This window comes from Micropterus salmoides, unplaced genomic scaffold, assembly GCF_014851395.1.
Source record: "Micropterus salmoides isolate LMB-PRFRI ecotype aquatic unplaced genomic scaffold, ASM1485139v1 Ms_hic_scaffold_8, whole genome shotgun sequence".
Classification (NCBI taxonomy): Eukaryota; Metazoa; Chordata; class Actinopteri; order Centrarchiformes; family Centrarchidae; genus Micropterus; species Micropterus salmoides.
Window position 1 is genome coordinate 35,752,671 of NW_024044570.1, and position 12,926 is coordinate 35,765,596.

Below are 12,926 nucleotides of genomic sequence, written 5' to 3' on the forward strand. Positions count from 1 at the left end.
TATTATTATTATTATTATTATAGTAAGGATTACAGAAATAAGTATAATAACTTACTTTCATTTTAAACCATTCAATAAATGTTTTTACCTCCCCTCTCTGCAGTATCAATGTGAAGGGTTTCATCAACAACGTGAAGACAGCTCTAGGAGCTACTAACCCTGCTGTTCGGACGGCTGCCATCACCCTGCTAGGAGTCATGCACCTCTATATGGGAGCTCCTCTGCGCATGTTCTTTGAAGACGAGAAACCTGCTCTCCTCGCACAGATAGATGCTGAGTTTGAGAAAGTAGGGACTTCTGGGTGGATCCGATTCTTTTTAAAAAAACTCCTAAAATAAGGACTTCTCACCACATGGTCATCCTGACAAAAATGGTTGTGTACAGGGAATGATGGACATGACTGGGTAAATAAGATCTCTTTTTGTTTGCGGTCACCTTACAGATGCAGGGCCAGTCTCCACCAGCTCCAATCAGATTCACCAAGAAGGCGGCAGCAGCTGCAGAGGAGGATGGTGATGAAGGAGAGGAGCAGGAAGAAGATGGAGGCGGCGGAGGAGGAGGAGGACACGACATCATGGACCTACTGCCCAGGACTGATATCAGGTAACTGAACACTGACTGTGTAGGACACCTGCACTAATACACCAACACTAATTGACTAATGATGTGAACTAATGGTGGACCCATTATTGGCTTTAATATTAAGCATTGTTAAAAATCAGAATGTTTAAATAAAACAAATTTTCTAATTATCCAAAACAGTGATTTACAGTGTATAACACAAGTTCATTTAGGATGTTCTATGTATCAATTCTGTAACTTTTCAAAGAGATTTTGGGGCATTTTTTGCATTTATTTGAGAGAGAACAGTGGATAGCATCTGGAAACGGGGAAAGATCTGGACTGCTGCAATAAGGGCTCAGCCTTGTGTAGGGGGCGCGCACTATACCAGATGAGATAACCGCGCCCCATCTTTGAGTAACATTAGTGCCAGTGCAAACGGAACTAATGTTAGCTACCATACTGCGACGTAAGATCACTCTCCTGTATGAGATGGTGTCCTTACATGTTATAGGAAGCAGATGGTAGCATTGAAGGTGGCAAGCGCTCGAACGTTTAGCAAATCTAATGTCGACTTTGTATTTGCCTCTGTAGTTGCCCTTTACTAACGGGTTAGCAAGCAAGCTACATGAACGTGGGTACGATGGCTAAGTTAGTTAACCATAATTCAGCCAGCTGACTTTCAAGAAAGGGTATTGCGTTATTTCTTTCACATCACTTTCCAAGGCTGGTCACACTCAGACTGTGAGGTAAAACAGTGAAGATTTTCTAAAGAGAGTGAAAACTCAAACAGGTGTGTTTTGAGGTGTGTGGTGTTTTTGTTTTTAAGTATTAAGTTTTTAAATACATTTTGCTGCTGGCCTGGTCCATAGCCATACGTAACTTAGCTTCTATGCCGGCACTCCTGTCTGTTTGTCCAAACTGGGAATGTGGGATGTTGACCACTTTAAAAAATCCAAACTATTCCTTCTACCACGAAACCACATGATGTGTGCTATGTTTTAGACTTGGAATAGGACTCGGTCTCATTTTTGACTTAGACTTGTCTGTGTTGAATCTTGCATCATATGTGATTTTTGATGGAATATTGGAATAATATAAATTAATTTTGTTGTAACTTGGCAAGTTTTGCTATGCAATTTATAGACACTGAGTATATGCACACATATCCCATTGCTGTTTGTTTTACTCTAGGTGGAAGAAACTAGGTTAATCTATCTGCTCCCACCTTGATTCTGTGAGGTATTGTGCCCGTTTTCACTCTGTTCTCTCTGGTCTTTAAGTGACAAGATCACATCCGATCTGGTGTCTAAAATTGAGGATAAGAACTGGAAGATCAGGAAGGAGGGGCTGGATGAGGTCGCAGCCATCATCTCAGAGGCCAAGTTCATCACAGCCAACATCGGAGAGCTGCCTCTGGCCCTGAAAGGACGACTCGGCGATTCCAACAAGATCCTGGTCAGTAAGGGACAGTGTAGACAGATGAAACGATGGGCCTTTATTCAACATTTTGTCACTTGTTTCATTCAGTCTCATTTGAGATAAGTAGGGGTGTCACGGTTTTGGATGTACCTCAGTTTTGGGGTCATGGTTCAGTAGGTTTTCGGTACAGCAGGAAAATGATTCATAAATGGCAGTGCTCTGAATTGGCCCGTCAAATTTGGTGTCTGAATGTTTTAAGTTTTTGTTCTAGAGAAGTATTATTAACTACTTTTCTCTACAATAGGATTTTAAAATGTGGTGTGTGAAATGTCAGCTAAACTAACCACCATGTCTGTGGTCACCAGGTCCAGCAGACCCTTACTATCCTGCAGCAGCTGGCTGTAGCCATGGGACCTGGACTCAAGCAGCATGTAAAAGCACTGGGAATCCCTATTATCACTGTACTGGGAGACAGCAAGGTACTGGGAACATACACTCACATTAGAAACACCATTTTAATGCATACATCTGTCTTAATTTTTACTTTGTAGAATTACCTTTTTAAATACTGCTTAATTCATTTATTAGTTTTTGTGATATTACAGGAGAGATCAAAACAAAATGTGATGGAAATATAAAACAGAACTATATAGAGGGAGGGCAGTAAATGTTAGAATAGAAGAATAGAATAGTACAGCTAGGCTTGTTGGAATTCCAATCCCAGGGGAGCATTATGTCTCAACAAACAGAATGCGAATCATGCGAGTTTCTATCAGCGGGGCTGAGGCAAAGAAACTCCACAGGACAAAAACATGGGGGGGGGGGGGAGCTATATTCAGTTTGAAAATGTTTTAACAAATACTGTTAACCTAAATAGTAGGTTATGACTTTAATTACTGTACCACGGCTTCCCGCTCAAACATGTGATGCCTCCGGTTTTAAGCTATTTTAGTTGACTTTAGTCTGACTCGTTGTTGCTAACTAGCTAGCTTTTCACAGTCTGGACCAACTGTGCTGTGAAGAATAGCAGACGGGACTTCTTATTTCTTTTCTGTGGCAGCAAACACAACACACAACCTTTCAGTAACTATTACATTGCAACCTGAGCTTATGTACACAGTACGGCTGACTAAAGTGAGGTATGGTAATGATTTATATATCTCTGTTCCTCTGCAGCTTAATGTAAGGACGGCTGCCATGACCACTCTGCAGGCCTGGGTGGAGCAGACTGGGATGAAGGAGTGGCTGGAGGGAGAAGACCTGTCAGAGGAGCTGAAGAGAGAGAATCCCTTCCTACGACAGGAGGTACACTCCGATAAACAAACTCTACTGCTTATTCAGCTTGTACCTTCTAGAGACAACTGAAACTTCAGATGTACATTTTCCTGAGCAAAATCATAGAACACAGGATGCTGATCGGAGAAACTCTCTTTACCACCCAGGTGCTAGGCTGGTTAGCAGAGAAGCTGCCCACCCTGAGGGCCGTGCCTGGGGATCTGATGCTGTGTATCCCTCAGCTCTACACCTGCCTGGAGGACAGAAATGGAGACGTTAGGAAGAAGGCTCAGGACGCTCTGCCCACCTTCATGATGCACCTGGGTTACGAAAAGATGACAAAGGCTACTGGGAAACTCAAAGTACTGATCCCATATATTGGGCCATGACTGAATACATTTTCAGTGCCGTACCTCAGACGGTGATTTGTTAGCAATAATTAATGGCTCTCTGTCGTCTTCCTCCTCCCTGCAGCCTGCCTCTAAGGATCAGGTGGTAGCCATGTTGGAAAAGGCCAGAGCCGTGATGCCGGCTAAACCCGCAGCTCCTGCCAAAGCTGGAGGGGGGAAAGGCTCTGGAGAGCCAAGCAGAGCTGCTTCAGGTCTGTATGATCGTACAACCACAGTCTCAGGGTCAAACCATTTCTGTGCTACTTTGTACTAGTTGTACACTTTTTTTTTAATTTAAAGTAGGATTGGGTTCAGATAGCTGATGAACGTTTGGATCCTGTTCACATTTGGCAAAATAATTGTGTTCACTAAACTTCAACACAAACCCATCCTTTTATCTCACCTCGCTCAATTTTTCGCACACGTCTTAATTTTAGCCGCCATTGGCCGTGACCTTTACCAGCTGACAGATTGTATCAGCTGTAGCTATTTAATGTTAACTCCTTAATGGCTGAAACGAAATGTTCACCTTCACCAGGCTGGTGTCTGTACGGAGTCAACGATCATTTGTGAGGGCCCAAAACAACATCTTAACTCCTGCTCTATTTCAGTAACAGTGAAAACCTGATCTATGTCCTGTCCTCTGCAGCCTCCAGGTCCCAGCCAGCTAGTGAGGACTTTACTGACAGTAAACCTGAAGTTAAGAAGGTCCGAGGAGGAGTGGCTGCTAAGAAGGTATGTCTGTCTGGATCAGCACATTTAGATATCTTTATGCTGCCTAATATACGTTTTAATGCAGTCTGGCTGAAGGGGGGTTGGATTTGGGTTTACTTCATTTCAGTAATGAATAATGAGAAGGACATATCCAGCTTGACCCATCAGTTGTGTGATTTAAAATGTTTAGACACTTTGTGTGTGAAAATGCCGACCATTCGTACTTCAGTTGTTGTCAGCCCTGTTAGGCATGTACATTTGACACATTTTTTGCACACCATTTGGTTTTTGTCATTTCATGATCGTGACGTGTAAACATGATGTGGTTCTTCTACTCACCCAGCCTCCCTCCCCTCCCGAGGAACCTGTTCCTCCCCCTCCCTCCAAGGACAAGGACAGTAATGCTAGTAAAAAGCCCCCCAGCAAAGGGAAGTCTGCTGCTGGCAGTCAACAGGTAGATGTGCAGCAGGTGTCCTTGTGAGGAAACTCAGTCCAGAATGTCTTTACACTTCATCTACATGCTGCTACTTCTTCAAGCCAGCCGTGAGCTCTGGAGTACACGAGCAGCAGATGTGGGCAGAGTTTCTCAGTGGAGACTTGTTGGCCTGACAGATGTTAACAGCTTCTCTCCGCTTTGACCTGGTTGGGTCTTTGCTCGGCCCAATCCTGTTTCTTTCTAATCACTAATTCTGCCACTATAACCAGATGCACGTGGACACACAGTTGTTGGGTGAAACAGCAGACAGCTGTTTTAAGCTTTTAATATGTAACAGCATACTAACATGAGAGTAATCAAAAGGTGCACTATATGCATGCTAAATGACCACCAACTGAGGAGGGCCCATGTCACTTTGTGTTTCATGTTTTGGAATAATTTCACTTCCTTGTTTCCACACTCTGTTTGTGTTAACCTGCACTGAGATCTTTTCAGCATAACAGCCAAATCACTCAACAAACAAAATCCCATGAGAAAACACGATTACACCCAATTAGAAGTACACATCCACAGGCGGAGCATATTGGTTCACTCACCCTCCCTCACGCTGTGGTGTTTCCTCACCTCTCAGGGCGCAGCCGGAAAGAAGCCTGCAGCCAAAAGCGTAAAGGATGATGAAGATAAGTCTGGGCCAATTTTCATCCTCATCCCCGGTGCAAAGGAGCAGAGGATCAAAGAGGAGAAGCAACTTAAGGTACCCGACTGGCTGAAACACATGGCATGGAGGAGACTTTTTGTTCCTTTGGGAGTCCGCTGACTGGTGGTGCTGAAATTAGATTTACTAAAACAGGAAAACAATCCATTTCTGGTAAAGAGCAACACAAACCATATGAAACCAAACAAGTCTTTGACCACAGCTTGTTTTACCATACTTGTATATGGTAAACATGTTAAGCAAGTATAATCCTTGCTTATCTCTGCTCCTCTCAGGCCCCTCTCAGACTTTCCTCCTCCAATATAAATCATTGACTATCTGAATATAATAAAGCGATACATGCACAATCATCAACTAGCTATAAGTAGCTATGGCATGACTGTGGCTGTTTCTCAATACCAAGTTCGAACTTCTGTACTTTAAAGCTCGAATTTGGCAAGTTTGGCTCGGGAGTACAAACTCCAGGAACGGGAGCACGCAGTCCGTCATTCAGCAATTGGAACAACAGCGGACTTGATGACAGCCGGACCAGTTAGCGGACGGGACGTCACATCTCCGAAAACGTCGTAGCAATTTTTTTAAATCAGCTCTGTGAGAAATCAACCACAAATTTGGAGTTTAAACAACTATATTCCCGCATAAAAAAAACTCTTAAAACTACTATATGGCACACAAGAATGGCAGGATTATAAATTTCAGTTGTGCGTTTTCTCGTCCGACATTTCTGCTTTTTGGCGGCTAAATGCATTCTGGGATATCACCCAGTCACCACCACCAATGCAGGCCCGGTAAAACGGAGTGAGAACACATCTGGGTTTTTGACTGTACTTGCAGACTTTTGAATTGGAACAGTACTTTGGCTGCGACTGACGTTTCTCAAGAACGCAGATTGAGAAACAGCCTATGTGGCCACTGACATGCTAACTTATTGGAAAGCTAGACACTGGTGGTTCATGAGCACCGGAGGCTGCATGCAGTAAACTGCAAGCTAATGTAAGCTAACCTCTATGGGAAATTTCTTAATAGGAAGCACAGTAGGGCTCTTGCCTCAGAAAGTCGGAATATGTAGATTCAGCGACTGGAGTGCTTATTTCTCAACTCAAACTTGTTCAGAACCAGACTGGTGGACTGCTAAGTGAAAGTTTCTGTAGCCTAGTTCAAACAACAGTCTGTCCGTCCAGTGCGATCAACTCTTCATTTGACAGAGCGGTCAGTAGCCGGGCAGGAGAGCCACTCCGTGGTGCCCTAGGATTTTCATAACTGAACCATGACTTGGCACAATTGGAAATCAACATGTCAGTTTTCCTCTGTCTATCCCACAAACTGTCAAGAGTGTAAAAGAGGGATCACTTTTAACACAGTGTTTCTTTTGTAGATTTTGAAGTGGAACTTCATTACTCCTCGAGATGAATATGTGGAGCAGCTGAAAACTCAGATGTCCACCTGCTTCGCTAAGTGGCTGCAGGATGAGCTCTTTCACTTTGACTTCCAGAGACACGTCAAGGCTATAGGATTCATGATTGAGGTAGTGGTTGGTTTAATTAAATATATTGTGTATTAAATATTTGCAGGAGGCTAGTTCTGGTAATAAAGCCTGTTTGTGCGGTTGTATTTGACAGAGGTTGGAGTGTGAGAGGGAAGCCACCATCGGCTGTCTGGACCTGATTCTGAAGTGGTTCACTCTGCGGTTCTTTGACACCAACACCACAGTCCTGATGAAGGTGCTGGAGTATCTAAAGCTGCTGTTTGCCATGCTGAACTCAGAAAACTATCACCTGACTGAGTACGAGGCCACCTCCTTCGTCCCCTACCTCATACTCAAGGTGAGCATGCATCACACAGTGATGGAACAAGCCACTGAAGAGCTTTTCTTGCTCATAGTTTCTACTGTTTTCTTCAGGTTGGAGAGTCAAAGGATGTGGTTCGCAAAGATGTTCGGGCCATACTGACCATGCTGTGTAAGGTTTACCCAGCATCCAAGGTCTTCCCTTTCCTCATGGAAGGAACCAAGTCCAAGAACTCCAAACAGAGATCAGGTAGGGTCTCTACAGACAGCGAGCTGACTGGCTAAAGCTGCACCAAGCTCTGTCCAAACACTTTGTCCTCTGTCAGAAACAATTCTACTAACTGTTTGCTTCTGTGGTTTCCTCCCTGTCCTCAGAATGTCTGGACGAGCTGGGTTGTTTGATAGAGGGCTATGGGATGAATGTATGCCAACCTACTGCAGCCAAGTGTCTGAAGGAGATAGCCGTTCACATTGGTGACAGAGACACATCTGTCCGCAACGCTGCCCTCAACACTGTGGTTGCAGTCTACAACGTCTGTGGGGACCAAGTCTACAAACTAATAGGAAATGTAAGAATTATCTTTATCGTGTGTGTGTGTGTGTGTGTGTGTGTGTGTGTCGTAAGAGTCGGCCCTAAAACCTACTCTGGATATCTGTGTAATTTGACTTTAATCTTAACCCTATCCTTTCCAGTTGTCAGAGAAAGACATGAGCATGTTGGAAGAGAGAATCAAGCGTTCCGCCAAGAAGACTCCTGCGGCTCCTGCCAAGCCAAGCGCGACGGAGAGGTCTCAGAGAGAACATCCGGCTAACCCCAATGCCACCTTCCTCCGCAAGCCCGCACAGGAAGACCCCAACAAACTCAAGTAGGTCACCTCTGACTCAGGGCTGTGGGAGAAGTTAACCTTAGCTTGAATAAAAACCAGTAAAGCTGGCAAATAATACTTGCTCACCAAGAAATGCATATTACTGAAGAACAAAACTTCATTGTATAAGCAACACATTCATGTCCAAAGAACTTGAATGCCAGTTACTATAAATAGATGCAAGATATGAACACAATTCATTCTATCTAGTGTAAATTAACAAAACATTATTCAAACAAAGTTAAAATGACTGTTGTTCTGGTTACACATTTAGCCACTTTTAAGGTGACAAAATTTATTAAAACATTCTCCAGATAATTAGAGTAACATGACACGTGTGCGGGGGAAAAATGTATTTCTTCGATGCATCGCGATTCTCTAAGATTATGTCTCGGTGCCAAAAGTCTATAATCAGACCTCACCCATATCTGCCAGTCAGCGGAACAAGGCAAGTCCCCCTCCCTACAGCGTTCAGGCAGCCTATCACTGCAGCCAAAGGAATATGCTATAGAGTGTTTATCTCTGCATAAATGCGACCACACTCTTATATACTGTATGTCATAGAGAATACCAAATTTTTTTTACTGCTTTTACTTTATTTGAGTGCCTCTTACAGTAAGAATGATGGCCAATGAGCACTGTTTAAAAATAAATAAAAGAGAGAATTTGCATCGCACCTCTAAAACAAGTCGTCTTACTAAACTAAAAGATAACGGAAGTAAATTCATCTGTTTATTTGAAGCATGTATTGTAACAGGTTACACAGTTTTTAATAGTAGCAAGTAACTGTGATGCATTGATAATCTGTTTTATGATGGCATGGTAACCCTCTGAATCAGAATTGTGAGGTCTACAGATTCACACTTCCTTTTAAACATCTGACTAGTTAGAACTTATTTACCTATTTAATAAATATTCATTCCTCCATGCTGTTTATTTTACAGCATTCACTCACAGTGAGCATGATTAGGCTTTTAGACACTGAATAAAAAAAATATATCTTTGGAAGCATCATATACAGACGGAGGACGAAATAAAGGAGAAACCTGAACAAAGGATGCAGAAACGTCTCCAAATGCAGATGCTTCGTGCACCAGGGCTCACTGAATGGGTTGAGTAGGAAAATAATGTGAATAAAATGCTGCGGCCTTTACAGCCACCATCTATAACACCAAATGATGGAATCTAAACTCTGATCTTCAGATCAGAGTTTTATCTTTGTCTGTCTCCACTCTTGCTCTGTCTGGCTGTGTTTCCGTCTGCTGTACTCTCAGATGTCAATGAGATGAACTTAATTTTAATGTGGTGGATTTAAAGGAGGGAATATCTGGTGTTCATGCCTCCAGCTGAGTTCCACAGACTGAAGCTGTTCTGGAGGCTCGTGGTGGCCTGACTCCATACTGAGAGGCTCCATGCTGCTCATTTCTTTCCTTTGTCACTCATCTGTATCTTGATGTGTTAATGCTAAACATTTCCTTCTCTCCAACGCAAAAGTAGACCTAGATCAGTAATGGAAATTTCGTGCCCATTCTCATCCCAGGGTGTCAAATAGCTTTGGTTTGGGTCTGGGCTTTCACCTAACTCCAGTGTAACCCATCCATGTCATGTGACGTAGTATACAGAACCAAAAGTCAAAGTTGAGTTATTGAAAATTTTAGGTTGCATAAAGTTACATATGTGACTTAAGTAATGTAGTTATTTCAATTTTTTCCAAAACCTAGCCAAACTTAAGCCATTTGACAACTTTAACCGCATCTTTCAAAAAGGCGTTTCACAGGAGATTTAGAATTCAACTTACAACACACACATACTGCACAACAAAACCTCCAGCCAATGCTGGTTGGGTGAAGAAAATAACTTTGTCCACAGTCTGTTTTCCTGTGTCTGTAAATCACTGTGGATAACGAGGCGTTTCACTGGCACTCGGGGAGCATATGTTTTTACAGACAGAAGATTAGTATGCCTCCAAACTGATGTAGTTAACTTTTTATTATTAAGGTTGTCGCCTGATGTGAAACTTTTCCAACACTTTTTCATAATCATGTTATTCATTGATTCTGTCAACCAATCACTTCTTTAATCTGTCTGATCCATAACACATTTCTACATGCTGCTTGACTGTAGTTAGATTAATGCCATAAATCTTTTGGATGTTTGTGTTCTGCTCGCAGCTGTTCTGTCCTCCTCTTCTTGTCCTGTTTTATGGAGTCGTTGCATGTTGGGTTGCTCTCACAGATGCTTTTGTTTGAAAAGAAAATTGGAAAAAGAAAATTTAATCTGTGAAGCCAACCTCAGTATATGTGTCTCTTGCTGGCTGGTGTGCCAGCTGCCTGCCTGCCTTCAGTCTGTCTCTTAACCCTTCATTTTTCTTCCTGTGTGATTTCCTCTGTTCTGCCTGCCTTCCGTTCTGGAGCAGAATAATGTATCGCACGTATAGGATGTGAGTACCTCTTCCTCCTCGCCCCTCTTTTCCACATAATGTCATTTTAAGAACTCTATTCTGCAATGTAATACTCATTATTCATAAAACTAATGAACATTTGAGTTTGAGTCATGCTTCTTCACACAGTAGGTAATAAGGGTCTGTCCTTTTCCACTGTCAATGGTAGGTAAAGCACCAGACTAATGTTCAAAATGCCCTTTCCATGTTATCGAAAGACATCTGCGCTGCTTTACCTAGTCTGTGCTTGGGAAAATAGCCACGTGTCTGCTTTTAACATAATACTGGATAACCTCTCTCTCTGTTTCTCCTCAAACTGCTGAAATGGTCTGCCAAATATAGGTTGGCACGGCTACTGCAGGATGTGAAGGGTGGCTACTTTATTTACTTTATATTCGCATCATTCAGTGAGAGCAAGCACGCAGAACTCCCTGCATTCAGATTGTACACATTACATTAACCCTCAAGTCTGGTATTTGTAAGTAGTGCTCTGGATTTGTATAGCACCTTTCTAGTCTTTGCAACCACTCAAAACACTTAACACCACCTCATTCAAACACTGATGGCCAGCTGCACATCAGAACGGAAATAACATCCATACACACCCTCACAACTTGGGGGTTCGACACTTTGACATGCACTGACGACCGCTCTACCCCCTGAGCCACATTCTCCCTGCAGAGGATGGTGTGCAGAGTGGCAGGTGATACTAGAGCCCAGATGACTGTGGCACGCTCCATCGCTGCGCTGTTCTAACATTCTACCTTTGAACTGTTAACATCCAGCAAGAAGGGTTGGTTCTTTCACAGCTGTTTAACACCCAGAAGAAATCAGAGCATGTATGAAAACATGAATAAATGGGTGCATGGAATCAACAACCAACTTGCTTTTGTTTGATCATAGAGTATTTGGTGTTAATGCACCAGCTAAGCTGCAATAATCACTTCATTTCCCAGATATTTTTGGCTACAACCATCAAAACAAGAAAATTTCTACTTGGCAAAAGCATTTGTGGCCAACAGCTTTTATTTTTTTTCAGTGATAAAAATGTGTTGATTTAGTCATGTGTAATAAGTCTCAAAAGCTTGTAATGTGTAAAACATGTTACACATGTGTAAAAGCTTGTGTCTCTCAGAACTGGAAATAAATGGCACTGATCGATAATATCCACCCCCGCACCCCATTTCCACCATCTATCCCTTCCTCCCTTCGTCCATTCAGCCAAGCCCGTCAGAACGCCCAGCACAGCGAGTCCTCCCACCCATCCATCCCCAAGGAGTTCCAATTAGACCTGGACATGATCGAGATGGACCAGAGCGGAGTGTGTGAGCTGCCGGACCTCGTCCAACACAAGCTGGATGAGCTGCTGGAGCCCATCATGATTCCCGAACCAAAGTAAACGCACTCAGAAACACAACGTCCAACATGCACAGTTCAGATAGAGGGTAGAGCTGTAAAAACACAGATTCTGTGATTTAACATTGCTTGTGTGTTTTTGTGTTCAAAGGATGCGTTCCGTCTCTCCACATTTTGATGACCTCCACAACAGCACAGCCTCCACCATCAACTTTGTCATCTCTCAGGTGGCTAGTGGTGACATAAACACCAGCATACAGGCACTGGCACAGGTAAAACACACATGCATAGAAATGTCTGAAATTAGGATTGCAGTTAGGTGTGATCGCGGTTCTTAGGGTTAGTGAAGCAAAATAACAAAGTTATCCTGCTGACCAAAGCTCAGTGATCTCTGCACACTGCTAAGGAAATATCTAGCTCTTTAGCTGCTAAATGCTCCACTGTGTCTGTGGGCTGCTGGGTGCTGAGGAAGTAGTGTACATTCGGATCTTATAGCTGTCTGCTGAAAATGATGAGAGTGAAGCAAAACAGTATAGTTGTGGACCGGACGGCTAAAGAATGAGCTATCTGAGATATCTCTGTGACGAGGTTGCTCATAGTGGCGAATCTACATTGTCATGATGCATTACTATAAAAATATCTATTCTAGCTGCTATGAGATGAAACGTGTGTGTGGCTTTTCTCCCCGCAGATTGACGAGGTGTTGCGGCAGGAGGACAAAGCAGAAGTCATGTCGGGACACATTGATCAGTTCCTCATCGCCACCTTCATGCAGCTGAGGCTCATCTACAGCACACACATGGCTGACGATCGGCTGGACAAGAAGGACATCATCAAACTCTACAGCTGCATCATAGGAAACATGCTGTCTGTGAGTCACTGCTACTCTGCCTCATGCACTGCCATGATACGTCAGTAACACAGTGAGGGTCATTAAGAATCTGACGAGGAGCAGGCGACACCGAT

At 43.2% G+C, this 12,926-nt stretch overlaps 1 protein-coding gene across 4 annotated transcripts in view; it reads left to right on the plus strand.

The window, feature by feature from the left end:
• The window catches only part of ckap5 (cytoskeleton associated protein 5), a 38,841-nt gene that overhangs the window by 18,637 nt on the left and 7,278 nt on the right, over nt 1-12,926 (plus strand). Inside the window, exons 19-37 of one of the 4 annotated variants that reach the window (XM_038705310.1) lie at nt 104-287; nt 443-603; nt 1,845-2,019; nt 2,349-2,462; nt 3,160-3,288; nt 3,426-3,620; nt 3,733-3,859; nt 4,297-4,382; nt 4,705-4,815; nt 5,429-5,551; nt 6,888-7,037; nt 7,132-7,335; nt 7,413-7,548; nt 7,674-7,867; nt 7,992-8,164; nt 10,581-10,604; nt 11,826-11,999; nt 12,112-12,232; nt 12,652-12,831. In XM_038705310.1, the coding sequence (XP_038561238.1) occupies nt 104-287; nt 443-603; nt 1,845-2,019; nt 2,349-2,462; nt 3,160-3,288; nt 3,426-3,620; nt 3,733-3,859; nt 4,297-4,382; nt 4,705-4,815; nt 5,429-5,551; nt 6,888-7,037; nt 7,132-7,335; nt 7,413-7,548; nt 7,674-7,867; nt 7,992-8,164; nt 10,581-10,604; nt 11,826-11,999; nt 12,112-12,232; nt 12,652-12,831 (2,761 nt within the window). The remainder of the gene's footprint in view (nt 1-103; nt 288-442; nt 604-1,844; nt 2,020-2,348; nt 2,463-3,159; nt 3,289-3,425; nt 3,621-3,732; nt 3,860-4,296; nt 4,383-4,704; nt 4,816-5,428; nt 5,552-6,887; nt 7,038-7,131; nt 7,336-7,412; nt 7,549-7,673; nt 7,868-7,991; nt 8,165-10,580; nt 10,605-11,825; nt 12,000-12,111; nt 12,233-12,651; nt 12,832-12,926) is intronic. The other 3 variants (XM_038705311.1, XM_038705312.1, XM_038705313.1) reach the window with 3 other exon arrangements.